This window comes from Neodiprion pinetum, chromosome 7 (assembly GCF_021155775.2).
Source record: "Neodiprion pinetum isolate iyNeoPine1 chromosome 7, iyNeoPine1.2, whole genome shotgun sequence".
NCBI lineage: Eukaryota > Metazoa > Arthropoda > Insecta > Hymenoptera > Diprionidae > Neodiprion > Neodiprion pinetum.
Window position 1 is genome coordinate 20481463 of NC_060238.1, and position 26169 is coordinate 20507631.

A 26169-nucleotide genomic window follows, 5' to 3' on the forward strand; every position below is an offset into this window, starting at 1 on the left:
TTTGGCACAAAGTTTCAACGTTTGTGAAGCTGCTTCAAACTTGATATGCACACGTATACAGTTCATACAATACCAGTAATGCAAATCATACATTTTGTATAATCGGTGTCGAAAATTTGGATAATTCGACGCTTATCTATCGAAAAATGTCACGTTTCCATTGCGTGATGAAAATACCAAATTTGAAACGGCAGGTTACCAGATGTCACTGAGTGCTCAGCGTTATACCAACACAAGAAATCATGAACTTGAATAAGTCCTAATTCCTCCCAACACCATTTCCGAATTGAATACTTTGCTATGTCAGGCACACCAGCATCAAATCAATCTTGTCTAACACAGTCTCGTTTTGATTCGAGGCGAAGTATCATTAGAACGAAGCACACATCAACGCCGAAATTATTTGCTTATAGTTCGATTGAACAACAATTCCACGATGCACTTTAATTTCGCTGAATTTTTATCGGAGTACTAACAGATATTTTCAGTGTCATATTGCAAAGGGTCGCCTACATAGTTTCGTAATAAAAATTCACCGAAGCATTGTTTATTTACATAAAACATACAGGTGACAATATGCACAGATTGATCTATCGTACTTTTTTCTGCTTGCTAATGAACTGCCGATCGTGATTGAGCAAATGAATACTGTAAACCAAGAACTTGTATGAAACACCTAGTGTTATAATCAAAGCTATGAAAGTCGCCGATGAAATAATGAAAATTAAGTCCATGTCTTGCCGCTGATACCATGGATCGTCGGTTATCGTCGAATGGAGATGCGGAGCGCCCTTGTGACGTATCACGTGTTCCGTCCACCAAACCGCATTCTCCAAAGAATCGTACGGCTTGTCTCTTATCAGATCCCGCAAGTTTATCATCCGTTGCTTGTAGCTAAAAAAGATCAATGTAACTGAAATCCATCCCACTGCCACACTGCAGTTACGTAACGATTTTTTACGACTATGAAACATATGCCTACCCGATATCTAGCACAACGGAGCGAATTGCTTCCAGTAGATTCTCCCTATTAACGCTCAAAATATTCAAATTTCGACCAACACCAAGAGACACCATTTTATTTACAAGTGTATCCTGATCGGCCAATACTGGTAAACCAATCACGGGAACAGCGTGAGAAATCGCTTCTTCTGTACTCTGAAGTCCTCCTTGGTATACGAAAGCCTTTATATTCGGGTGCGCTGATAAAACAGTGTTAATAAATAAATAAATAATCCAGATATCATTCATTGAAACTCGATTCCTACACTTGGAGCACATACAGGGTCTATCGGACGAGGTCTGATTCTACAATGTTTGAAGAATATCGGAGAATTTTTTCAACTTGATCCGATGAGTAGTTTCGAAATGGTAAACCGTGACCGTGAGCCACAGTGTGATTCGTGATTGAAAAAATAAGTGTATGCCCCGAGGGTTAGGAAAGAAGATACAGGCAATATCACACACTGTGCATCGAAGTGTCAACGAAGATTCAAAGCAAAGTGAAGTGGGTAACCAACAATTTTTTACCAGCTTAAAAAATGATTAAAACCTAGTTACAATTACCTAAAATAGACTGCTGTGGAGCCCACTTCATGATTATCACGTTGTCCGGCTGTCCGGGAAGAACATCACCCTCAAATTTCCAAATAACGATGTAGGGCAGTTGTGAAAATGCGGCTACAAACTCTCCACGTGTTTCGTTACTCAACATGATGCTTTTCACGTTTGTTCCAAGGCTCATGTATATGAAGCCCTGCGTTGCTTTGTCCAAAATCTTTTGAAGGTCCTATGCCCAAAAAGTAACAGATTATAACCGAGTGAATATGTTTCATAGATTGAGGGGGTTCCCCAAGTAAGAGTAGTTGAAAATAATTATTTTATTTAATGTTTTATTATGACTAGACTAATGGCGAAACAGATTGAACTAAAACGCATTTGACAGCTGCGGATTTTTGCTTTAGAGTACAAGAAAGTTTTTCAAACAATCTTAAAAATTCACTACTGTATGTCGGTTTAAGTAGAGATTTGCAGAAAAGGATTGGCAAAACGCTACCCACGTTTGTAGGCGAACAGAATATCCGAATTACAAAAACCACGAGTTTATAGATTCGTCAATATATCCTCTAAGCTCCTATGGAACGGATGTGTGATAAATTGAAATTAGGCCTAATAACAACTTTTTTCATCAGATATCGCGTTTCTTTTTTTTTTTTTTGTTTTTTTTGTCAGACTTTCGTGAACGTTTTCATTAAAAAGCAACACCATTGTGAAAACCTAAGAAATGAACAATTTTTTTTTTTTTTGTTGTGTATTTTGTTGATAATTTTTTGTATTATACCTAAATATACTCCTAATAACTTCCTTAAATATTACAATCTTATTTCCTGTTCTTCCATCTAAAAAAAAAAAATTATTAAAAAAGCGTTTTTCTTGTTTTTACAGTGGTGTTACCTCTTAATTTCTCAAAAACAAAAGGTCGAATCAAAAAACCGTTCCACGAAAGCACAGAGAATATATTAACGATACTACAGCGTTTTAGTTTTGGTATTTCGGATATTTCGTTCGCCTGTAAACGTGGTTACCGTTCGCCAATCGTTTTCTACAGAACTTCATTTGAAGCGAGGCGAAGTAGAGCAGTTAAGTTTTAACATAATGAAGGGAAAAAAATTTCTAGCTTCAAAACGGAAATTTATAGCTTTCGAATGCATTTTGTTTCAGTATATACCATCCATTAGTCTAACCACAATAAAAGAATCGAATGACCATTTTCTATTGCTCTTACTTAGGAAATCCTGTTGAATCATCTACTGAAATTACTCGATGGCTCTAATGTTTCAATAACGCTACCTCCGACAGAGGCTTCGTCTCTTTTGACATGTGGAATCCACCGATGTCTATGACTCGAGGAATGTTCGGCCTGACGAATGAAATCGACGATTGCTGATTGACGAAAACCAGACTGACGTTCTTTTCCAATTCACCAATATCGGAAATATCCTTTCCAAGGTATTTCCGTGCAGTAGCCTGCTGCGCTTGGAGGTAATCTGTTCTGTACCAGTACAGATATGTCCACAACTGCACAAAGTTCTGCAATCTCTGCCAGAATGTCAGCTTTCCAATCACTTGTATTTTGGCATCCCAATGCGAAGGATGAGAAGGCATTATGGGATTTCCAATTCCATAATGCATTTGAACATTAAGACCCAACGACGACATACCTTCACAGAACGCAGAAAATAGTTTTGAACTAATTCAAGCTTGATAAAACGTTCGCAAAGAAACTTCGCACCTCGCAGCTTGAATTTTGCAGTAAGAACTATTCTGTTCATGCAATTTATCTGTCGTTTGCATTCATCCGTAAGTAATCGCGTCTAGTCGGTAAAAGGAAAAGCGTATTTCAAGCTTCCAGTTTCTCAAAGAAAATCATTACGCTTACCGATGACTGGAACATCGAGTCGCTCACCAAGAGCGAACAACGCTGGCCAAACAAGCATCTCAATCAATAACAAGTCGAACTTTTCCCCTCTGTTTGTAGAGTAAAGCTTTTTCAATTCTGGATGGCCCAGCACGGTTTCGGTAACCTGTATAAACTTCGGCGCCAGTGTCTGTATCGACTCAAGCCACGTGTTGGTCTCTCGATGAGCAACCCAGTCCAAATTCTTATTGAATTCTCCATAAAGAATGCTAACATCTATCTCCGTGTAGTTGGTCAGGGTTGGATCGTTGACCGGGTCCGTGGTAACGATGACAAGTTCGTGACCTCGCTCTCTCAGCGCCAACGTCAGTCCACGATATACGACTTGATGACTGATCGAAGGTAGGGGAAATACACCGAGAATTCTCGAGGTGAATCCCTGATGTAAAACACTCGTGGCCAGGATAAGTGCAACGAACATTGAGTGTCGCGACATATTTTTGACCGTTCGAAGTAACGCGGTAACTCTAAGTACTGAAGATTTTCGCGAGTTACACTGTTGCCAGTACTCGTATCATTTCCTACTCATAACGACCTTATCTGGTCGATGGTTAACTCGATGCTGATACGTTTTGGTATTTGAGTGAGACGTATGCATGCGTACCAATGCTGGAAGGTTAACAATCTGAGTGAGAGAGACGTTACGTTTTTATGTCGCAATATTGCTTAATGCTTCCGATAAGGATATAGGTGCGTGCCTTTTCGTGAATCGTGTACGATCCGTCCTCCTTGAACATTTATCAGTACCGTTGTGAACTTGAGAGGCTCAACATCATGTCCACGTATTGAATCAATGCCAAATTCTCAGATTATTTTATTGCATTATTAGAAAATGGTTGTGACTTTCAGATAGTGTTAGAATATGTATCCGAGTACACGGTGATTCATTAGAAATTATGAACATATTATTCGTATGGTGAATAGACGAAAGGGGGGCCATGTGTGAAAATTATTAGTATTTCGATAAAGAATAATTCGTAATCTGAAGTGATTTTTTTTTATACTTACCGAGGAATTCACGGCTATTCAGCTCGGAATTAATTTCATAATGATACTTATGAGATTGTATTAATAATAAACCATATCTCATGATCTATCTATTCTGCAGTACATAGTGCCAAGAGAATTACGATGCTTTGGTTTTTGTCCTGGCTGACAGCTGATGGTTAAATACGTGAAGACCATGAATCAATAATTTGTACGACACAAGTAGTGTTGTACTGAAAACTGCCAGAATCCCCGTAGCAATGCAGAATATCAAGTCCATGTTTTGTCACTGATACCAGGGATCGTCGGCTGTCGTCGAATGGAGATGCGGGAGCGCCTTTATGACGTATCACGTGTTTCGTCACCGAACCGCGTTCTCCAACGAATCGTACGGCTTGTCTTCCATCAAATCTCGTAATTTCAGCAATCGTTGCTTGTAGCTGCAAATGATGAAAATAATTGAAATTCGTTGCTTGTAGCTGGAAACAATCAGTGTTATTAAAGTTCATGCTCCTGTTGTAGTCAGATGAAGGATATTAGATTTCGCTATAAAATGTCTTTTGTTCCAACTACCTGCCGTCACCGGCGACGGACTGTATCGCTTTCACTAAATCGAATCTATTGATGTTGAAAATGTTCAACTTCTTCCCCACACCAAGCGACACCATCTTTTGAACATCTGTTTGCTGATCGGAGAATACTGGTAGACCAATTAAGGGAACAGTGAGAAAGATTGCCTCTTCAGTACTCTGAAGTCCTACTTGGTATATGAAGGCTTTTATATTGGGATGCGCTAGACGGACATACATCGAAGCATTGAATGGACTTTTTTTAAGTCATTCTTGCCCTTTCTTTTTTTCAGGTTCAATTCATGACAGGTTTGAAAGTTGTGCCTGGTATTCGTAGTATCGATATTTATAATTGGGAACTGGAGAACTGAAGTGAACTGAGAAGCCCAGTATCGGTTACTTGTAACGAACGATTATACGAGGGATGCTGCAATTACCGTGGTTTCAAAAATACATAACAATGGGGTTATTTGTCTTCCAGAGTATTCTACATTTTACTGTTTCTTGGTATATTCAAACGTCTTCCGTAGTGCAAGTGAAGAGTTTTTCGAATCACAGAAATGTTGAGACGGAATTAAAAATCAAGTGTCGATGGAAGAATTGATGGGCATCGATAAAACAAACTGTCAATGAGATCCAATCATACTCACCTAAGATGGACTGCTGCGGAGCCCACTTCATTGTTATCACGTTGTCTGGCCGGCCCGAAAGAATCTCGTTCTCGAATTTCCAAATCACGATGTAAGGCAGTTTCGAAAACGCTGCCAGAAATTCTTCCCTTGTTTCGTTACTCAACATGACGCTCTTGACGTTCGTTCCAAGGCTCATGTATATGAAGCCTTGCGTCGCTTTGTCCAAGATTTCCCGAAGGTCCTACAATTCAAGTAATTCTAGAGTGTGGATTAATTTCGTTTCGTCGAAATAGTAATCTACGAAGAGTGCCAAGTAATCCTAATATTTTGTCGACGCTACTATTAAACACGATAAAAATAAGTAAATAAATAAAAATAGTCAGTGGGGAGGAGAGGAGACGATTCAAACAAAAAAGGACGTCGAAGTACCGGCAATATTAATAACAGATGTGTTAAGAAAATAACCATATCCAATTAGACAACAATCGAACGTTTTTGAAATGAACAATTAAACTAACCACACTAACAATAATAATACTATTAAAAATTTTAATGATAATCGTGCCTTACAATTAATTGTTATATTTCGGGTATTATCGGACGTCCTCACTCTTTTGCGTTTATGTACGTACTTCTCTTTCGTTTTGAACCTTTTCGTTTCATACCTTTCGTTTACGCTCATACTGTTTGCTAATCTAATTTTCTCTTTTTCGGGTTATCCGCAAATACACATAACTTGGCGCACACGCACATTATACACAAAGGTAAACATACATACACATGTACAAATTCAATTTCGTTTTATATAAAGTGACCTTTACACAACAATACCTTCGGTAGGGGTGGGATTTGATCAGGGATGTGAATCCCACCAATGTTAACGATCTTGGGAACATTTGGTGTGACGCATAAAGTCGATGCTCCCTGGTTGACGAAAACCAAACTAACATTTTTTTTCCAACTCTCCAAGATCCGGAATATCGTTTCCAAAATATTTTCTCGCAATTTCCTGTTGCTTTTGCATGTAGGTCGTCTTATACCAGTACAGATATCTCCACGTCTTTATCAAGTTGCATAGTATTTGCCAAAATGTCGGGTTGTCAAGAGCATCTATTCCACTTTCCCAATGCGATGGATGCGAATGAATTATGGGGTTGCCAGTTCCGTATTGCTGTTGGGTAGTCAAGGCCATAGAGGCTAGACCTTTGACAAGTAACTTTATCACGTATGATGCGAACGATGGTTCTTTGATTTATTGTTCAAGGTACAGACATCGTAACGAGTGTTATAACTCGGATATAAACGCTCTGTCTTCGATCTGTTGCAGTAGAGTTATGTTCGTCCGTAAAAACAATTGTCAAGAATCCGTAAACGCGAATTTAGAGGAACATTGCTTGTATACATTATGAGAATCCCTTACCTATTGCTGGAATTCCAAATCGCTCGGCAAGAGGCAGTAAAGCAGGTCAACGAGTCATCTCAAGTAATAACAAATCTAATTTTCTTCCAGAAGCTCGTACAGATAGTTTATATATATCTCCGTGAAACTCTCAAGGGTCGGATCGTTGATCGGGTTCAGGTTACAAAATGCATCGGGAGAACAGCCAGTGTGACGAACACTGTATCGTCGCGTCATACACTTCGGTTTTTGTGTTTTCAACTGTGTTTTGTGCTCAAACGACACTTCCAATCTCCAAATACTGTCCTCCAGCTGTGCAAATAGCCAGAGGGTAGTTCAAGACTCAAAATAACACCATGCCTGTATGTATAGCTTGGTAAAATATTGTTCGGATGATTCGCTGACGTAATCATGCGATGCATAAATGTTTCACGACCTTGATGTGTTCATGCTGATATTTTTTTACGCACGTTTTGACATTTTGGATATGAAATACGAATAATACCGTAGCAAAAATCCACAACGATTTTCAAAGAATTTTATACGAATTATACCTACTTAGTAATCCATTTGTTTTCCAACCCTCACGTATATGAAGCCTTGCGTTGCTTTGTCCAAAATCCTCTGAAGTTCCTACACCCGAGAAAAAAAGAGAAATTTGATATTTAATTCTGTCTCGTTTAACCCTAAAACGGTAAAGCTATTTTTGTTGGTTTTTTTTTATTTCCTCACCCATTCCCAAGAACGGGGGGTGAAAAAACGGCTCCATTTTTTAAATTTCATCTCTCGGGTACATCATATCGTTAAGGGTCCCATGGGGTCTCATTTTCTTTGTTTTTTAATGAAAAATCACGTGGCCCGAGAAACTTTTTACGTCAGGTCCAAAAAGGTAGTGAAGAATTGATGTGTTTCGTTTCGAAAACGTAAGCTGTTCTCTTGCGGTGAGAAATTTCAATTCGTGTGGGGCGTTTTTTTTTTCAAACCCCGTTATCGTTCTGGGGTTAATAATGATGTAGGAAAATTACCGTACCGATTTGAAGTTTTCGAATACCGCAACTTCGAAAGTGGCTCAATCTGCTTTGAAATATGAAATCCGTCGATTTCTATCATCTTAGGAACATTTGGCCTTGCGAATGCAATCCGTGCTTGTTGGTTGATAAAAAACTAAACGTTTTTAAAAACTTGACGTTTTTCTCAAGCTCACAAAGGTCGGCAATGTCATCTCCAAAATGTTTTCTCGCAAGTTCCTGTTGCTTTAGCATGTGATTCGATCAATACAAGTACAGATAGTGCCAAAACTGTATAACCTCGTTCGAACTTTGCCACAGTGAAAATTCTCCGAGTTCTCTTATTTCCATGTCCCAATGTGACGGTTAGGAAAACATTGTATGATTGTCAAATGGGTATTGCATTTCAACAGTTAGACCCATGAAAGGTATACTTTCTCAAAGTATAAAACATAGTTTTACGATTAAATTTGACAACCGTTGTTCAAATAATTGGAGAACAAAATTCGTGATAGGGTTACGGATTCGGAACAAGAATTTCGCTATTTAATCTATTGCACCCACTATACAATTTATACTTTCATATGTTATTAGCGAAAAAATGAATGCAGGAAATCAGGTATAAAAAAGACACATGTAATTTAATTGCGAAAATCACTAAATCACTTACGTATAATTCACATATAATTCGTAACGACTTAATACACTTTTTCCTTTTTCCTAATCAAGTGCTGATGTTTGAGAAAATAAATGCTGTAAGCTAACAGCTTGTATAAGACTCGTAGTGCTATAGTACAAGCTGTCAAAATCGCGGTATAAATGATGAAAATTAAGTCGATGTCTTGTCGTTGATACCAGGGATCGTCGGCTGTCGTCGAATGAAGATGAGGAGCACCTTTGTGACGTATCACGTATTCCGTCCACCAAACCGCGTTTTCCAACGAATCGTACGGCTTGTCTCTGACCAAGTCCCGCAATTTCAACATGCCTCGTTTGTAGCTGAAAAGAATCGGTATAATTAAAGTCACAGTTCGATTGCGAATTTCGATTTTGGATGCAAAGTGTGTTTTGTTTCACGCACCTGTCATCGCGCACGATGGATTGTATCGCTTCCACCAGGTCGAATCTGTCGACACTGGAGATGTCCAGCTTCTTACCAACTCCAAGAGAGACAATCTTGTCGATATTTGATGTTTGATCACCGAGAACTGGTAATCCGATCACAGGAACAGCGTGAGAAATCGCCTCCTCTGTGCTCTGAAGTCCTCCTTGGTATATGAAAACTTTGATATTGGGATGCGCTGAAAAGACATCGTGTTCGGATATTAAACGAATGTTTTAGATATCGTGAAGTTGCGTCGTCTCATTGAAATGAGGAATTCCAGTAGCACTTGCACCCTTTGTCTTCTCTCGTGCACTGCATTTACAGAAAGCAATGAAGATTAAGGGGATCACTGTGAGTCAGTTCCGATTAGTGACAAAAAGTATATTTCGTCTCGTCGTAATAACTCGATGAAAGCTAAACCTGTCCGGTTGAATGTCTTTTTTCTTCTTCGCTTTATACAGCCCGACATTATACAAAATCCAACTAACGATCAAGCTGTATTATTCTGACTAACAATCAGTTACGAATTTTGGAGAATGATGATAATTCATGCATGCATTTTACAATTAGTGACTGACCAGAAATGAATTTCTCAAACCACAACCACAACAACTCAAACAAACCACTGGTATGTGTGTCCTGTTACGTGGGACGTGAGATTCAGTTTGTTCGAGGAATAATCGGAGAATTCGATCATTTTTTGTTCCTCGGAATATTTTTCAAAGTTAACTGACACTGGTATCCTAAGAAAGAAATGTTAAATAATGCACAAGTACCCAGGACTGACTGTTGTGGAATCCATTTCATGGTATGGACGTTGTCCGGCTGACCCGGAAGAAGGTCGTCTTCATATTTCCAAATAACGGTGTAGGGCATTTCCGAAAACGCAGCAATAAATTCGCCCCGCATTTCGTTACTTAACGAAGCACTTTTGGTGTTTGTTCCAAGGCTCATGTATACGAAGCCTTGGGTTGCTTCGTCCAAAATCATCCGAAGGTCCTGCGTACAAAATGAGCCAAGATTGCGTGACTATGCTTCGCCAAATACCAATCAACGAAAAATGCCCAACGACGGAAATATTTCGGCCACAATACCTTTGATAGAGGCTCGAGCCGATCCGAAATGTGGAATCCACCAATATCGATTATCTTAGGAACACTCGGACGTACGAATGTAATCGGTGCCTGCTGGTTGGCGAAAACCAAACTGACATTTTTTTCCAAGTCACGAAGATCCGGAATATCGTTTCCAAAATATTTTCTCGCAATTTCCTGCTGCGTCTGCATGTACGTTGTTCTGTAGTAAAACAGAAATCTCCACGTCTGTACGAAGTTGCATAGTCTTTGCCAAAATGTCAACTTTTCGAAGCCTATTCCTCTGCTATTCCAATATGGCGGCTGAGAAGGCATTATAGGATTGCCAAACTGATAGTGCACTTGGGTAGTCGGACTCAGTGACGTAATTCCTTCATGAATGGTAAGATACAGTTTGTCAATTGAAATTATTAGAGCCCGTGGACAATTATTCTTGTATTGTAGAAAGTACACTCGCAGGAAAAAATTGTCTTATGGTTCATTACCTTACGGTTCAATTATGATGCCAATAATAACTTGATAATATAACTCGAGATTAGCATGAATTCTATTAACTACGGAACTTGTATGCATTTCATAATAAGATAAACCATTCTCGTCGGGTCAACTGTAGCTTTATCATAGTATGAGAACATGTATAGTGTTTTCAGAGCGCCGGGTTGACGTACCAATCACTCAATTTTACAGTTAAAATGCGGAGAATTCGATTGTATTTTTTAAAATTGTACAAAAATCATCACGATGGAATACAATGCAGTGGCAATAATTGAACGATATATGGTTGAGATATTATCATTCATAAACAATCATCGAGAATCTGTAAAAGTATGAATGCCGACAAAATTTGTTTGTATGATAATACGAATATCATTTACCTATGGCTGGAATTTCGTATCGCTTAGCGAAAAGCAGAACAGCAGGCCAACGAAGTGCTTCAAATAGTAACAAATCAAACGTTTCTCGACTTTCCGGTTCGTACAATTTCTGCAATTTTGGATGGCTGAGGATGCCTTCAGTTATCGTCGAAAATGTCGGTGTTGATTGCATGATAAAGTCATAGTACGTGTACTTTTTTGCAACAGATATCCAATCCAATCTCCAGTGTTCGTACATGAAGCTCACATCTATCTCCGTGTAGTTCTTCAGGGTTGGGTCGTTGATCGGGTTAGGAGTGACTACAACGAGCTCGTGACCTCGCTCCCTCAACGCCAGCGTCAATCCTCGAAATACAATTTGATGACTGAACGAAGGAAACGGAAATATGCCGAGTATCCTTGCGGCGCATCCCGGATGTAAAACACCCACGATCGCAATCAGAGTAGCCGTTATAAAATGCCGCGACATCTCAGTCCACTCGCAATATTATCGGCCCGGCAATGTACTAGTTCGATTCGAATCACGAAGCCCGTTATTGCAGCTATTGCTTCGGAAGTTCCTAGTCCCGGTTACAAGGTGCATCAGAACGACAGGCTGATTGAAAAAAACGGTATCCTCTCGTACACCGCAGTTTATATGTGGAATACTAACCGTCGCGCTTTATATACGACACTTTTGTGGCCGAGCATATCAAGACGTCACCTTTGCCATCCAAATATTCTTCGCCAGCTGTGCAAGTAGCAAGCGTGCAGTCCAACAGTGAAGACGATGGAGTCGAAGGAAATTTTTGGCACAATACGTAATACGGGTTATTCGCGGAACATAAACTTCATCCGAGTCCAAACAACTGAAAAAACATGCATTACTCTGTGATGCGTAAATGTTGTTTCATGCTTTCGACAAGTATGTATATCCACACAAGTTCTCACGTAAATTCCGGTACTACAAAAATGAACAGAAAAATCTTGCTTTAGAAAAATTGTGAAACATTTTTGGAAAGGTCGGTCGAGAAACATGATTAGTGATTTCGTGAGAAACATGATTTGTTCAAGATAACAAAATGATGCTGTTCATCGCTTACTGCTTAGGCTGCTGTCGTTATTTGGTAATAAAATCGAAATCGCATCCTACTGATCACTGACATTCAGGGACATTGATGCGTTAAGTAATACTGCCACAAAATATTACTCCCAACGAATTCCTTGTTGTTACATCTCCGCTGTGTAAATCAATACGCTTTTTACTTTCTGCTGACCAACACCTGTGAACACTTGAGTAATCGCATATTGGGGACTAAAAAGTTATATAATACAGCTAGTATTATATACAAAGTCGTAAAAAATTCAGCAGAAATGGAGAAAATCAAGTCCATGTCTTGTCGCTGATACCAAGGATCATCGGCGGTATCACGTGTTCCGTCGACGAAACCGCGTTCTCCAACAAATCGTACCGCTTGTCTCTTAGCAAATCCCGTAACTTCATCATTCATTGTTCATAGTTGAAAATATGGTGTAATCAATATACACACGATTATTTGGTTACCTCATAAATGACCAATTTTCAATAGCCTAAAATGTATGTCATACAATACCTGCCATCATGGCAACGGAGTATAACGCGTAAAGTAAATCGTCGTTGTTAAAAGTGAGAACTTTCAACTTTTTCCAACGCCTAAGGACACCATTTTATCGATTATTGTATCCTGATTATGAAAAAACCGCTAAGCTGATCAAAGGAACAACGTAAGAAATCGCCTCTTGTTACATTTCTTTAGACTCATTGCTGATAGGCACGGGTGTGATTCACGCGTGAGACATCGAATGCTGTGGAACTATGGTTCCTCGGTACTCTACATTATCAATTCCACGCTTCGTTGGTACGCAGAGTCAGATTGTGAGATTATTTTGGTAACATGAGGGTTAAATACAATTTGTAATTCTGAAAAATTGTAATCAATTCCAGAAAAACCGTTCAAGTTGTGAAATCGAGATTTAACGCACAAACGCACGCACGTCTCGCAAAACTTTCAAAAGCTTTGATTTTTCAAATTGCTGAGCCAAGTTCACATACACGCATTTTTGTGTGAAATATGATTATTTGTCAGGCAAATTAAATTCTTCAAGTATGTTGCATAGAGTAGCACAGTTCAGCTATCAAAGGTCATAAAAAATTTGCAAAAATGATGGATCAATTATATTCAATCATCCATTACGCATACACATTATCACCGTTGAAATACATCTGTTGTGACATTTACATGGAACGAGTCAATATGCTTTGTGCTTTTTGCTGTCGCGCAACCGATGTTTAAGCACACGAATACTGCGAACCATCAACTTATGTAATACAACTAATGTTATACTGAAAGCTATCAAAATCACAGTTGAAATAATGAAAATCAAGTCCATGTCTTGCCGCTGATACCAGGGATCGTCGGCTGTCGTAGAGTGCAGATGAGGGGCACCCTTGTGACGTATCACGTGTTCCGTCCACCAAACCGCGTTCTCCAACGAATCGTACGGCTTATCTTTCAGCAAGTCACGCAAATTCAGCATACGTTGCTTGTAGCTGAAAATGATGAGCGTTATCAGAATTGATGCAACTATTTGGTAACTTGACGAATTTGTAATTTCTATCCGAGAATGTGTCATACATACCTGCTGTCCTGTACAACTGAGTTTATCGCTTCGAGTAAATCTGCCCTGTTCAGAGTAAGGATTTCCAACTTTTTCCCAACTCCTAAAGAAACCATTTTCTCCACCATCATGTCCTGGTCAGCAAATACTGGTAACCCGATAACGGGAACGATGTGAGAAATCGCTTCCTCTGTACTTTGTAGACCTCCTTGGTATATGAAAGCTTTTATATTCGGATGCGCTAAACAGGAAATGTAGCCAGGTGTTGAACTAATTTTTACGATGGTATGGATCGTATAGTATGATAATTACAGTGACACGTTTTTTTTTAATGCAATGGGATTGCGCTTCGTAATGAAAATGGAGTTCACTGGGACTCATTTGAGTTCCGTCTCACAAGCATAAAAAAAAACGGTGTCATTACGTAGGAAGTTGATTGTAAGATCGTTTAATCATTATGCTAACAAAAAAAAAATAAAAATTGCAATTCAAATGAGGGATTATAGTCGAAGTGGGGTTGAATCAGGAATAGTGGCGATATACGATACATTCAAACGTTGAAAAAATGTAAGAAATGTTTTCAATGAAATCGAATATTGAGCAAAACCTTGTCGTCGTCACCTAAAATAGACTGCTGCGGGGTCCACTTCATGATTATCAAGTTCTCTGGCAGGCCGGGAAGAAACTCATCCTCGTATTTCCAGATAACGGTGTAGGGCAATTTTGAAAATGTTGCGATGAATTCATCTCGTATTTCATTACTCAACATGGAACTTTTGACATTTGATCCAAGGCTCATGTATATGAAGCCTTGCGTGGCTTTGTCTAAGGTCCTCTGAAGATCCTACGTCAAAAAATAAATCAAGATTGTAGTACATTTTCTTTCTATGCATCAAGCACCTACTAAAGTTTGCTAAAACTGTGAATGTCTTGTTATTCATACCTTCGAGAGAGGTTTCACCTGCTTCGAGACGTGGAATCCACCAATTTCGATAATCCTGGGAGTATTAGGTCTGAGGTATGAAATGGGCGCTTGCTGATTAACGAAAATCAAGCTGATGTTTTTTTCAAGATCTCGGAGATCAGGTACATCATTTCCAAAATATTTCCATGCTACCTCCTGTTGCGTCGAAATGATATCGCTTTGGTAACAGTACAGATATCTCCATATCCTCACGAAATTCTTTAGTCTTTGCCACAGCGTCAACTCTCCCAGCACAGCCTTCCCAGCGTCCCAGTGTGACGGATGAGAGGACAGTACTGGATTACCAATTGCGTAATGAATATTGGTAGTCAACCCCAGAGACGTTAGACCTTAACAACATGTTAAAGACTGTCTTAAAATGCAATTTAATTACCGTAATAATACATGATAGACAAATATTGTTGAAACGTTGCAGGTACATCAGTAACATCAGTTACAAGATATTGTACAACCAGAGATATCGTGCATAAGGTTCAACTGCTTTATGAGGTTCACCATAGGGAGCATTTCGTGCTATGCTAACATTTTTTATTGCAAAACATTTTCAGCCTGAAATTGTCACCTCTCTCAAGTTAATCCCTCTATCAAATCATCAATTGCGAAGTGCTTGAATAATTTCTGTTCGGAATAAAAAATAACTTGCCTATAACTGGAACGTCAAATCGTTTACCGAGTGGTAAAAATACAGGCCAATAAAGCGCCTCGATAATTAGTAGGTCAAACTTTTCCCCACTATCCGGTGCGTAGAGGTTCCTGAGTTCTGGTAGGTTGAGGATGCGATCAGCCTGCGACTTGAACGCGGGAGCCCAATTGGTAACTACGTCGAACCAGGTTTCGTGTTCCCGGTTAGTAACCCAATCCACATGTTGAATAAAGTCCTTGTATAGAAAGTTGATGCTTATCTCGGTGTAGTTTTTCAAGGCCGGATCGTCGACTGGGTCCGTCGTTACGACGACAAGCTCGTGGCCTCGCTCCCTCAGAGCCATTGTCAGCCCACGAAACACGATTTGATGGCTGATCGAACTCGATGGACATATAGCCAGGATCCTTGACGCCCATACATGATGTAAAACAGCCACGACCAGCACCGACGCGACTGATATCAAATGTTTCGTCATAGTGTTCGTACTTCCGAGACGTCACCAGCACCTCGCACCACAGACTGAGTTCCGAAGAACGAAGCTCACTATTAATGTACTACATGCTACCGGGGATACGGCATCCTGTCACTTGAATCCGCTATTCCTGAGCCTGCAAGACGGCATATATTTAAGATATTTCCGTGTGACTGTATGCGAGTGGAACGAGCGTTTCTTATACTTTGCTAAACACGACACAGTCGTACGGACAAAGAGGCAAATCTAATTTCCCACACAATTTTTTATACCAATTGCTGCTGGGCACGTATGATCTACGCGTCAGATAGCGTATCCCGAAAAAAACTGGTATTCCTCAGTAATGAATAGAATAATTCATTGGCATTCACTGTCAGATTGTTAGAGTATAACTATACGATTACCAATCTAAGTTTTTTTCCTTTTCTATTCCATAGCCTTACCCTGACCACGGATTCCTATTAGCATTATGACTTACATCATCGATAATGCGTCTAATATCAATAGTTGAATTATAATTTCAATGTCAACACCGTCCAGGTGGTTGTGGAAAAAAAATAGGGAAAATCCCGTGCCACAACACAGTTTCATTTTTTTTTCCTATCACGTGTATCGTTCTAAATTCGACAGTGAGTGAAATAAAATTGTTCTCCATTCCGTGCCAGTGCTTTGACGTGATTTGTGGCTATCAGTTACCACATCCATGACTTGAAGCATTGCGTTTTTTACCGTCGGTTTTATTTCTTCAATCTCTTACATAATATGTCAAGGGTATTGAAAGGCGCGCATGATACACACGCGTGACGGTACCAGAATCAAACGAATCAGTTGATGCTAAATATTGAACAACGTTGTATTTCGAACCAGTCTAGTTTGATGGCTCCACACTGAGATGATTTCAGTTACATAATGAACGGAGTCTTCAGACTCCAGTACTTGAGGATCCTTCGCCACGTCGGAAAAATATTCGACGCTCACAAATCGACGGAATTTTGCGATAATAAGGTGGGGCTCAAAATCCCGAAAGATCAAAAAGTGAACTGGTCGACAAAGACAAAATTTTCGTGATACGAATTTCAAAACAACGAACGATCAGCGTACCCAAGTAACTGTTTTCCCAAAAGTTCATTTAACCAAACGCTCTCTTATCCGAAAAAGTATTTTCAGAACAGACGGCATTCCGAATGACCAAGGCCCAGAATGTGGATAAAGAGAAATATGAAAGTTCCGGAATCAAAAATTGAGACCGGCTGACGCTTCGAATAGCCGCAAAACCCAAAAAATTAGCTATCGACAATCAAAGTTCCGACCTTTCGACTCTTTGGTCAGTCGTTATTGATAAACTCGGATTCGTAGATTTTCGACAAAGGCATTCTTCGGTATTTTCGTTATTCAATATTTAGCCCTTCGTAATCTTGGCCATTCTCGAAAAAAATTATGGTCCAAATTTATTTATACATTTTTACGTTCGAAATTTTTATTTTTCTACAAGTCGTCTTTTCGTATTTATAGTCTTTCTACGTTTTTAACTGTCGGTAGTTTGACTTTCGGGATTTCGTCCCGTCGACTTTTCGAGCTTTCGCATTTTTTTATCCCACCCGCGGTAATAGATTGCCGAAAAATGAATCGTTCTTTCATTTTCTATCCTGGGTCTTCACTGTGAATCGATGAGCGTGTGGATGAAAAATATTACTTAAAATATTGCGAAGAGCAATATTATAGCAAAGAAGTGTACAAGGCCATCGCGATTTCTTGTCGCATCTATAATTGGAATCGTATTATGTGCTATAAAAACTTCCTCATTCGCTCATTATTATTTTTTACAACTGGTTACGAACGGTCTAAAATCTCACGGTCTTTCACACTAAATGAAGAATTTTTCGGCCTTGTCCATTCCATAGTTTTCCAGTACCTTAGCCACCAACACGGATGAAAAAATCCTACATTCATCTCTCGGTACTCATTCTTCAAGTGGAGAACAAAGAGATGATTTGAATTTCTGCTCAGAAAACTACCCAAGTGAAGCTTTTCGATTGACTCCAATTGCAGCGAGAGAAAAAAAAGTGTTTGCTCGTGAAATTCATTCCATGGAAAAACGAACGTCTCGTTTGCGGAAACACCGTTCGTCGATTATTTGATTGACATTGATTTGATACACCGGAACATTAGCAATTGTAGAAATGACCAGAAATAGCCCAAGAACTTAGCTGGTGTTCAATTATACTGAAATCACGTGAGTTAATGTAGTTGGGTAATAATTTCGGAAATTTTTCATTCACGTGAGTGTTAATTGTACAATTCTTTTAGTAATTTCAAATGATTTACCGTTTAGTTACCGAGTTTTTTTTTTTTTTATTTCAAAGCTGAGCTGTTTTATATTGTGTAGATAGGAAGTGTGATATAAAAACTGATTGTTTCGAGTTCGCTGTCTTATAATAAAATGTTTATAGGATGGTAAGAAATATTGAATAAGGTAAAATGGATATTTATGAACAATGCAACAAATTTTTGCGAATTTTCTCAGTCATTTAATAATTAAAAACGTAATATAAAAAAAGAGAAATCCGATTCTACATTTGGCAACGTCGCAAGTATGCAAATTACGCACTGTACTCAAATTATTACTTTTCTGCTGTTTAGATATGATATCGTTAAAACACTTTATTTATTTGTTTTTTTTTTCTTTTCATTGCGAATTTCCCCTTAAATGGTAACTGATCTGACACTTTGATTTACAAAAATATGGATTACAGCGAGGTAAACGTCGAAGGTTCGACCAGACGGCAAAAAAAAAAAGAAAATCACGCGACGTTGCCAAATTTATTTTCCGATTATACGTGAAATGTAGTTCTCACGATTACCCGTCTGATGGCGCTACCGTCGCTAACCAACTACCTTAAAGAATGAGAAGTATGGAGAACTCGAGGTATTCAGAGTATATAGATAGAATATGTATCCACCTTGCGGTGTGTTTATAATTCACTTTGTCTACCGGGGGCAAAGTTTGCATAAGTAAGCCGAGGAGCCCCGGGAAAAAAGAAACACGTTGACGAATTGCTACACCGGCAATTTGTCCGGTTAAACCCTGCAGGTTTCTGGTTTCTCGCTAAACTTTTTACCCCCGTCAGATGCTGTCGAGTTAATGAAGGACCTTGTATGCGCGACTTGTAATTTACCTTTTTTTTCTTTTTATTCAACTGTATTTTTATTCATCTTATTTTGCTTTTACCGTATAATATCGATCGTATTATAAAACAGGGAAATCTTTCTCTGCACGCTGCTCTGCGGCGGAGAAAATGAAGAGCGTTGAATCATCGTCAACCATTTTTTCGAACGGTACCCAATCGAATACCATTTGCAAATTTTGATTTTTTCGACATTTTGCCTTCTCCCTTCAATTGTTTCAACAGTTCATTTCAGACCCGAGGCAAATTTGTTTAACCTTTTTTATGTTGTTTTTTGTTTTTTCTAGATTCTACCCCGACACGGAATTTACAGACCATCCAAAACCAGGCCCGTGGGAAAAAATCCTGAGGATTTTCCGAGGTCGAAGATGAGGTTTGTAAGATTTGATCAAGGATTACGCGTTCCGAATAAGTTCGTTTCAATTTCGTACAGGTACCAACGCACTATGCCGTCTCTCCTCTACCTTTCTTCTCCGTCCTTCGTTTTTTCTTTTTCTTTCCTTGAATTTTTTTTTTTTTTTTTTCCCCTCGTCTCCTCCCTTTTCACCCTTGATTCCCAGCATCGCCTTCTATCTCGTACTCGCATTTTCGGATCTAAACCCAAATACATCCAACTTCTTTCCCTCGGGGTTACCTAGCGTCTAACCGGCATCCGTTCGATAGATGAAAAAGCGTTTTATCCCATCCGCGGAAAAAGTAAAACGACGCCGGTGCCTTAACCTTGTGTGCTAATATAAGAACGCGACTTAAGATTAATATCAGATATTCATTTTCGCGCGAAAAAAATTTTAGCACAGGTTTGCTTCTCTGAATTTAATTTCTTCACGTACGTCGTATCTTCGTAACGCCTTGTTTCTTTTTTTTTCCCCCGTTTTTCATCCCGCTGCTTCAGAGTGCGTAAATTGCTGCGTACCCAAGTTTAGAGAATTTATGAGGATCTTTGCGAATTCCGCAAAATCGCAAAGCCGAATTTCTTGGCGACGTTGTATTGCGAGGTTTCATGTACCGAGAATTTGCGTAGTTCGAGAAAACAGGACGGAAGAGTAATCAAGCTGGGTCTTCTGACATTTATTCTCCTCGGCTATACAGGGCATTCCATGCCAAATTGTCCAATTTTTGATACTGAAAATCATTTCGTTTTTGATCTATCTTTTTCTTACAAATTTTCCGTGTCATTTACCCAATTATAAAATTGAGTTTATTTCTCACAGAATTACGTAATTAAATTCCAGCTATTCGACAGTTATCTGCAGAGAAAAAAATGAAACGTTCGCTTATGTTGTAAAATCGAAGTAATTTTTGATCGACGTTTTTAAATATTTTCAAACCGCATTTTTCCAGATCAATAATCGTATGCTGTGTTTCGAAGCGGTCGGTTTCAAGTTTTATACGATAGTTTAAAATTCGGTATACGGTAAATCCAAAACGATGATAAGAGAAGGCGAAAAATACATGTAATTTGCATGAGAATTGACGTACCTGTAGAAGGTTTTCGAAGGTTGAAATTCCTATATTTCAGGTGAAATAAAATTAATCGAATTTTGGAGAAACTTGATTTTACTTCAACAACGTTAATTTCGAAATACTCGTATGCGTACATTTTTAAGCTCAAACACTGTTTACAAACAAATGACTATAATGTCTGGATACAAAAATCTTGAAGAAGCGTTGATCGTTGGTATACTTGGCAAGGAATGCGCCATAGGTTACTCAGGCGCTAATACAGCCGGCTGAGAATGGAGGAGGGAAACTCGTCGAGGCTTGAAGCTGGTCCCCGAATACGGGTGACATGGATTTTCATCACTTTCCGAAGTTCCAGGGTCGCCAAAAGTTTTGCTGGTGTAGTCGTGGACCCTCCTCCTGACTTGAGACGTTGCCCTGACGATAAGAGCCTACAGCGAACTCCAAAATAAGCCGAAAGCGAGGGATGAAAATGTTGAAATCGGCAGTGTGGAGAAAAAAAAAAAAAATTAAGAAAAACCTTTCGCGTCGCATACGGTTAATTACTCGAGGCTGCAGGGGCGTAATTTTCCTATGTACGCAAAACTGAAATTATCAGAGCGTGATGTAAATTAACTCGAATCGCAGAGCGTTGGTTTTCGCAAAATGGCGTCCATAACTCGTGTTCCACGGTAGAACGAATCGTCGCCGAGAGAAGTTTGACGAGTGTTTAAAGCCTCAAAGATCTCCCGTCAGGCGGCAAGGTTTTTGACAAATCACGCAAAACAACAACAACAAGGGTTGGGTTTTGTCATGAAACTTCACCCTCGACTCGCTCGCGTGTTTCGCGTTTTATTTTGTAAGGTATATGTATATGCGATGCATTTGCCACGGATTGCACGGGCGGAACCCGCTCGGTTTCCTAATACATAAATGTCGCCCTTGGTAATTTATCAAGACCTCGTATTTATGCGCGAAAACCTTGCCGTCGCGATGTGTATACTTTCATCGTTTTACGACCGTGCTGCATAGTTTGGAAGGGGCGTGGTTGAAATTCCGATTTTGAAAACTTCCGAAAGCGAAACTTGAGGTAAAATATTCAAACCTTGAGGTAACATCAGAGGTTCGAATGCTGGTCCGAAACTCTAGAGGTTCAAAGTTCCGAAAGGACAAAATTTTTAAAGGGCGTAGCTCCGATAAGTTAAAGTTCCGAATGTGCGGGAATGAGAAAATTTCAAAATCTGAAACATCGAAATTCCGCATGATCCAAGATTTTCAGTCCTGTGAATTTCTGGCTTGGTGATATTTCTCCACTTTGAACTTTCTTAGTTTTGGATTTTCGATATTTTCACATTCGGAATCCTGGAACCATTCTCATTTTCGGTTTTTCTCATTTTTTGCACCCGCTCGTTGAGTAAACTACGCTGTGCGAGTAGATATTGATTTTTGAAATTTTACTCTATCAAACCTTCATTTTTCGGAACTTTGCTCTATCCTAACTTGAATTTTAAAAATTCATCATTTCGGAACTTTGAGCCGTCAGCTTTCCGATCACTCGAAACTTTGTTGTTTCTTCAAAGTTAGATTTCTTTAAGTTTCACCAGAAAATAAATCGTAATTAGGCGCTTTCGAAACTTTTAACAATCGAAACTTCAACTCCGCCCCGTTTGGAAAAGCCGAATTCACGTCGCGGAACTAAAACAGAGTGACAAAAACTTACTTCAGTTAAAATCTGTGATTTGATCGTAACTTTACCTGGAGTTTTTTTCTTTTTATTATCAAACTCGTCATCACGCAGCTAATGCTACATTTCGAATTTGTAATTTCACAGAAACGAACTACACAGTTTTGTGATCAAACGATTCACCGTGGATTTGGATTAAATGTTTTTTTCCGTCAACTTCATTAATCAAGATTTTGATTCGCTACTAATTTTTTCTACTAATCCATCAACTGGTCCAGGTGATTTTTTATTCTTGTTTCAATAATCGATCAATCGTGATAGACTTTGATTAATTGTTTTACCAATGAATCTGCAACAAGCCGAAATTGGTTTCAGTGAGCCAGAAAATTTTTTCATATCGTTGATTGCTTTTTATCTGTCAAAAAAGTCAAACTTCTTTAAAAACGTAATACCTACAAAAAACGATAATTTCCCGAATCGTAAAAATTATAAACTCAAGCTAATGACGTACAACAGGTGCTAAAAAAACGTTTTAGCTTGCGTATAAATGATTCGAAATTTTGTGAATTTAAGAAATTCTCAAAGTAATAACGCAAAACAAAAATTTCATGCTAAGAAAGCGGAAGCATGAATTTGAATACGGGGCTTGTTTAACGTTTAAAAAATAATAAATGAGAAACTGAGCAATGTATGATATACTTTAACCTAAAGCTACGATATAGGAATATATAATCTCTGGTAGATGTATGTGCCACACGTTTTACATATGCATATAAATCGCAGAGGCAGTCAGACGTGCCTGGGCAAAGGGTGAAAAGAAAATACTCTGGGAAACGTCGTGTCGAACAAGCTGTACCGTTGCTTTCCCCGTCCGACGATACATTTTTGACGTTGTAGAGACGTCGGAACGATGTTTCGCCCGACGAAAACCCGAGGGAATAATATTTTAGGTTTTACTTTCGAGCCACACACCTGCGAGATTTCGGATGTGGCGGTTGATGCTAATTACTTTCCCGATATGAGCGTAGCTTCTGGGGTTACGTACCTAAAAAGGTAAAAAAAAAAAAAAAAAAAAAAAACGGAACCCCGGTAGGATCACTTTGTTGTCTGCAGTTTGTCAAGAACCTTTTTCTCAGAAACGGGTTCAGGCATCAAGTTCAAATTAATAATACTAAAGTCTACGGTCCCTTGGAGGTGTAAAAAATTCGAGCTTTCAAGTCAACGCAATGAAAAGATACAGCCGTATTCATGTGACAAACTAACTCGTTAAAACCATCCCGTTTACCTAGAATCGTGAAATTTGGAGAGAAGCAGAGTCTCGCAGCACAAGTGAAAGAAAAGTTCGGGAATTCGTTAATTTTTAGTAATATTACAAAAAATTATGAAAAAAAAAAGATAATCAAGTTCTTACGGAACCCCCCGGTTTTTTATATACTGCTTTACTTTCTCCGTATATTTTTTGAGGTATATTCGATCGGACTAGGAAAACCTGCGAAGTGATCATCGTGTCAAGTTTTCCAACGTCAGGATGAAATGAGACTCCGAATGGGATCGCATACAGCGAAGTCCGCTAAAGGTACATAAGCCGAGTCTGCAAAAGGACCACCCATCAAAGTCCGAAAGAATTTGGCGAACTCGAGAAAGACTCCACGTTCAATCTCCCGCTGACCTTTGACCTGAGAAATAATAAATCCTCGGCCGATGCTGGCCGGTCTTACGTTCCTTTGCAGCTGTTCATTTCCCGGCTTTCATCTTTTGCAGGTTCGTTTCAGCTACCTTCTTTTATGAGGTGGGATTTGACTTCTGTTTGACTCGCGTTGCCGGTGTAATATCACTGCCAATTTCAATTACCCTCGCGTTGGAACGAAATTAATAACGAACCGAGAATGAAGGCGAAAGACTGGGCGAGGTTATCGCGTGGATTTATTTTTATCCTGGACGTGCAATTCGGGGGTCAGAGCTGTACTTCAATATAGGGGGAATTGAAAACTCCCTTTGTGGTTTAAGGTGGACGCTGACTAAGACGGCGAATTTACGACGAGTTTTTGTCCGGACGTGAGAAAAGCGAGATGAGAGAACCAAGGTAGAAAACTCGACTGACATGAATCTTTCATCAGTCCTCGCCTCCGGCCTTCCACACCACCTTTCATACCTCCTAGTCCCTGCGCTTCTTTTCCGACCTTTTGGCACCGTCTTTTCCCGCGTTCAGAGCTAGGTTAGGTAGCGTTAAAGAGGCACTCGTTGTCCCCTTAACCGTACGACAATGTAACGCTTATAAATAAATTTTGCGCGTACCTCTTCATTCCTCTCAAACTCCTCGTTAAAGTTCCAAGTAAAATCTTTATATCCGAAGACTCGATTCGTTATAATCACGGAGAATCTTCATCCTTTCATTCCTGATCAACCACCGTGATTACAAAAGAACTGTGATCGACTGATTCCGGATGGTTTGAATCTCCGTTAAATCGACTTGAGAAAGCCTGGAACGAAGTTTGGGACTGAGGAGCTTCCCTCCGAGTGCTTTCTTAGGTCCTTGTAATGGACGTCTCGTTCATATTCGGGCACAACTCATAAACTGCTGACGCAGGTATTATTTCGTTGGGATCGAGTCTGCAGAAATAAGAAATAATCCATCACCCTACATCCCATGCTGTTAAGGTATCAGAGCGATGGAAAACACCGATAAGATACAAGTTGATGCTGTCGTGTACTGTTTTATTTATGAGTTATCGATCAGGAATTCATATCGGCTGAGGAATAATTTAAGGGTTTTTTTTATTCCTTCTCTCTCTCTCTCTCTCTCTCTCTTTGCTCATTCACCTCTGTGATGCATGATGACAGACAAAGCTGCGTGCGTGAGAACCGAATGACACTGCGTACGAAGTGACCCAGAACACGGTTAAAAGGTATAGGAGACGTTGCGGAAGCGTGAGAGTTTCTCTATTTTTCTCCCTCTTTCTCTGCTGTTTGCGTTCCTCCTATCCAGAGGCAATCCCAATCGCTGACGCTTTGCTTCCGGCTGACTTGCGCCCAGGCTCATATCCTCGCTACATTAACGGAAGCTCGACGTATGCGCCACTCACACTAGGAAAAGCCAACCGCCAATCCCTGTCAATAGGAGTGAATTTCCGATTTCATCCGCCTCACTATTCCTATCAGTTTCCCGCCACTACCTTGGTAAACCTAAACCTCTGCCAGCATAACTCCCGGCTTGTATGCCCTATTGAAATGCTTCTCGATATTCAGATCCGATGGAAATATCATCGTAGAAAGAGACGCAAACGTTGAATCAAAGAAACGGGAAATGCTTTTCATTACGCTACTCTTCTCGTCTTTCAAAACGAGTTCCCCTAATGCATCCGTGACGTCATAGGCACTTCTATTTTATTCAAAGCCCGCGCTCGCTATACGGTTGATTAAAAATAGAGGTTGTGAACATTTTCCACTCGTGCCAGGCGAGAAAAACTTACTTCAATACTCACTCTTGCGGTATTCGTTCGTCGACTGTCAAACGAGTTGGCCAAAGTCGCGAGGTGGTGTAAATAGATCGAAATATGACCGCCATTGTTTCCGGAACTCCGCAACGCGTTGATATAAATCGAACATGAATTCTTTACCAAAACATTCCTGTTTTCAGATTCGTTGTCAAAAATGTCTGGGAACGAGTCAAAAGTTATCAGCTCCGCGTAATCGCGACAAGACGAAAGGCTTCTTCGGGAATTTCCGCCTTGCGAAGAATCGGTAAATACTAACGAGACGAGAAACGAAGTTTCGGTCAGTCGATCGCCGAACGTTGTAACGATAACATCGGATACTCGGTTTCTCGTTTACGTCTAAAATCGGCAGTTTTCGTAGTTTGCATTTGAAAATGTTAATTAACGCGATAAGAATCATTCGCGCAGCATGCAATTTGTGAGATTGAATATCTCTAAAAAATCAATGAAGCGCGAATAAATTAAATGTGATTGAGGTGAAAA

The 26169-nt window shown here is 39.5% G+C and overlaps 3 protein-coding genes across 3 annotated transcripts in view; 1 reads left to right on the forward strand and 2 right to left on the reverse strand.

Moving 5' to 3' along the window:
• The window catches only part of LOC124223730 (hemolymph lipopolysaccharide-binding protein-like), a 187612-nt gene that overhangs the window by 128790 nt on the left and 32653 nt on the right, over positions 1-26169 (forward strand). Inside the window, exon 4 of the transcript XR_011177560.1 lies at positions 19356-19441. The gene's annotated coding sequence lies outside the window, so the exon portion shown is untranslated. The remainder of the gene's footprint in view (positions 1-19355; positions 19442-26169) is intronic.
• LOC124223376 (uncharacterized) lies at positions 541-11866 on the reverse strand. Its single transcript, XM_046635248.2, has 14 exons — positions 11147-11866; positions 10272-10642; positions 9954-10176; positions 9154-9373; positions 8778-9071; positions 6498-6726; positions 5685-5907; positions 5039-5258; positions 4836-4905; positions 3440-3986; positions 2851-3221; positions 1567-1789; positions 983-1202; positions 541-894 (listed from the first exon to the last, which is right to left on the reverse strand). The coding sequence occupies exons 1-14, from the start codon at positions 11613-11615 to the stop codon at positions 591-593; spliced, it is 3984 nt and encodes a 1327-aa protein (XP_046491204.2). The 5' UTR covers positions 11616-11866; the 3' UTR covers positions 541-590.
• Positions 13326-16053, reverse strand: LOC124223374 (UDP-glycosyltransferase UGT5-like). Its single transcript, XM_046635243.2, has 5 exons — positions 15412-16053; positions 14727-15097; positions 14405-14627; positions 13805-14024; positions 13326-13715 (listed from the first exon to the last, which is right to left on the reverse strand). Exons 1-5 carry the CDS (start codon positions 15884-15886, stop codon positions 13415-13417), a joined length of 1590 nt encoding a protein of 529 aa, XP_046491199.1. The 5' UTR covers positions 15887-16053; the 3' UTR covers positions 13326-13414.

What these genes read in the sequence shown, in the direction of transcription:
- LOC124223376 (XM_046635248.2), bottom strand. Translation starts at nt 11,615, where the DNA reads ATGTCGCGGCATTTTATAACGGCTACTCTGATTGCGATCGTGGGTGTT. An exon ending in ATTAGGAAAAAGGAAAAAGT is followed by an intron (nt 6,727 to 8,777) that starts GTATTAAGTCGT and finishes AACTTGATAAAG; the next exon opens with ACGTGGAGATATCTGTACTG. An exon ending in TCCGTCGCCGGTGACGGCAG is followed by an intron (nt 4,906 to 5,038) that starts GTAGTTGGAACA and finishes CATCATTTGCAG; the next exon opens with CTACAAGCAACGATTGCTGA.
- LOC124223374 (XM_046635243.2), bottom strand. Translation starts at nt 15,886, where the DNA reads ATGACGAAACATTTGATATCAGTCGCGTCGGTGCTGGTCGTGGCTGTT. An exon ending in ATTTGACGTTCCAGTTATAG is followed by an intron (nt 15,098 to 15,411) that starts GCAAGTTATTTT and finishes CATGTTGTTAAG; the next exon opens with GTCTAACGTCTCTGGGGTTG. An exon ending in AGGTGAAACCTCTCTCGAAG is followed by an intron (nt 14,628 to 14,726) that starts GTATGAATAACA and finishes TTTTTGACGTAG; the next exon opens with GATCTTCAGAGGACCTTAGA.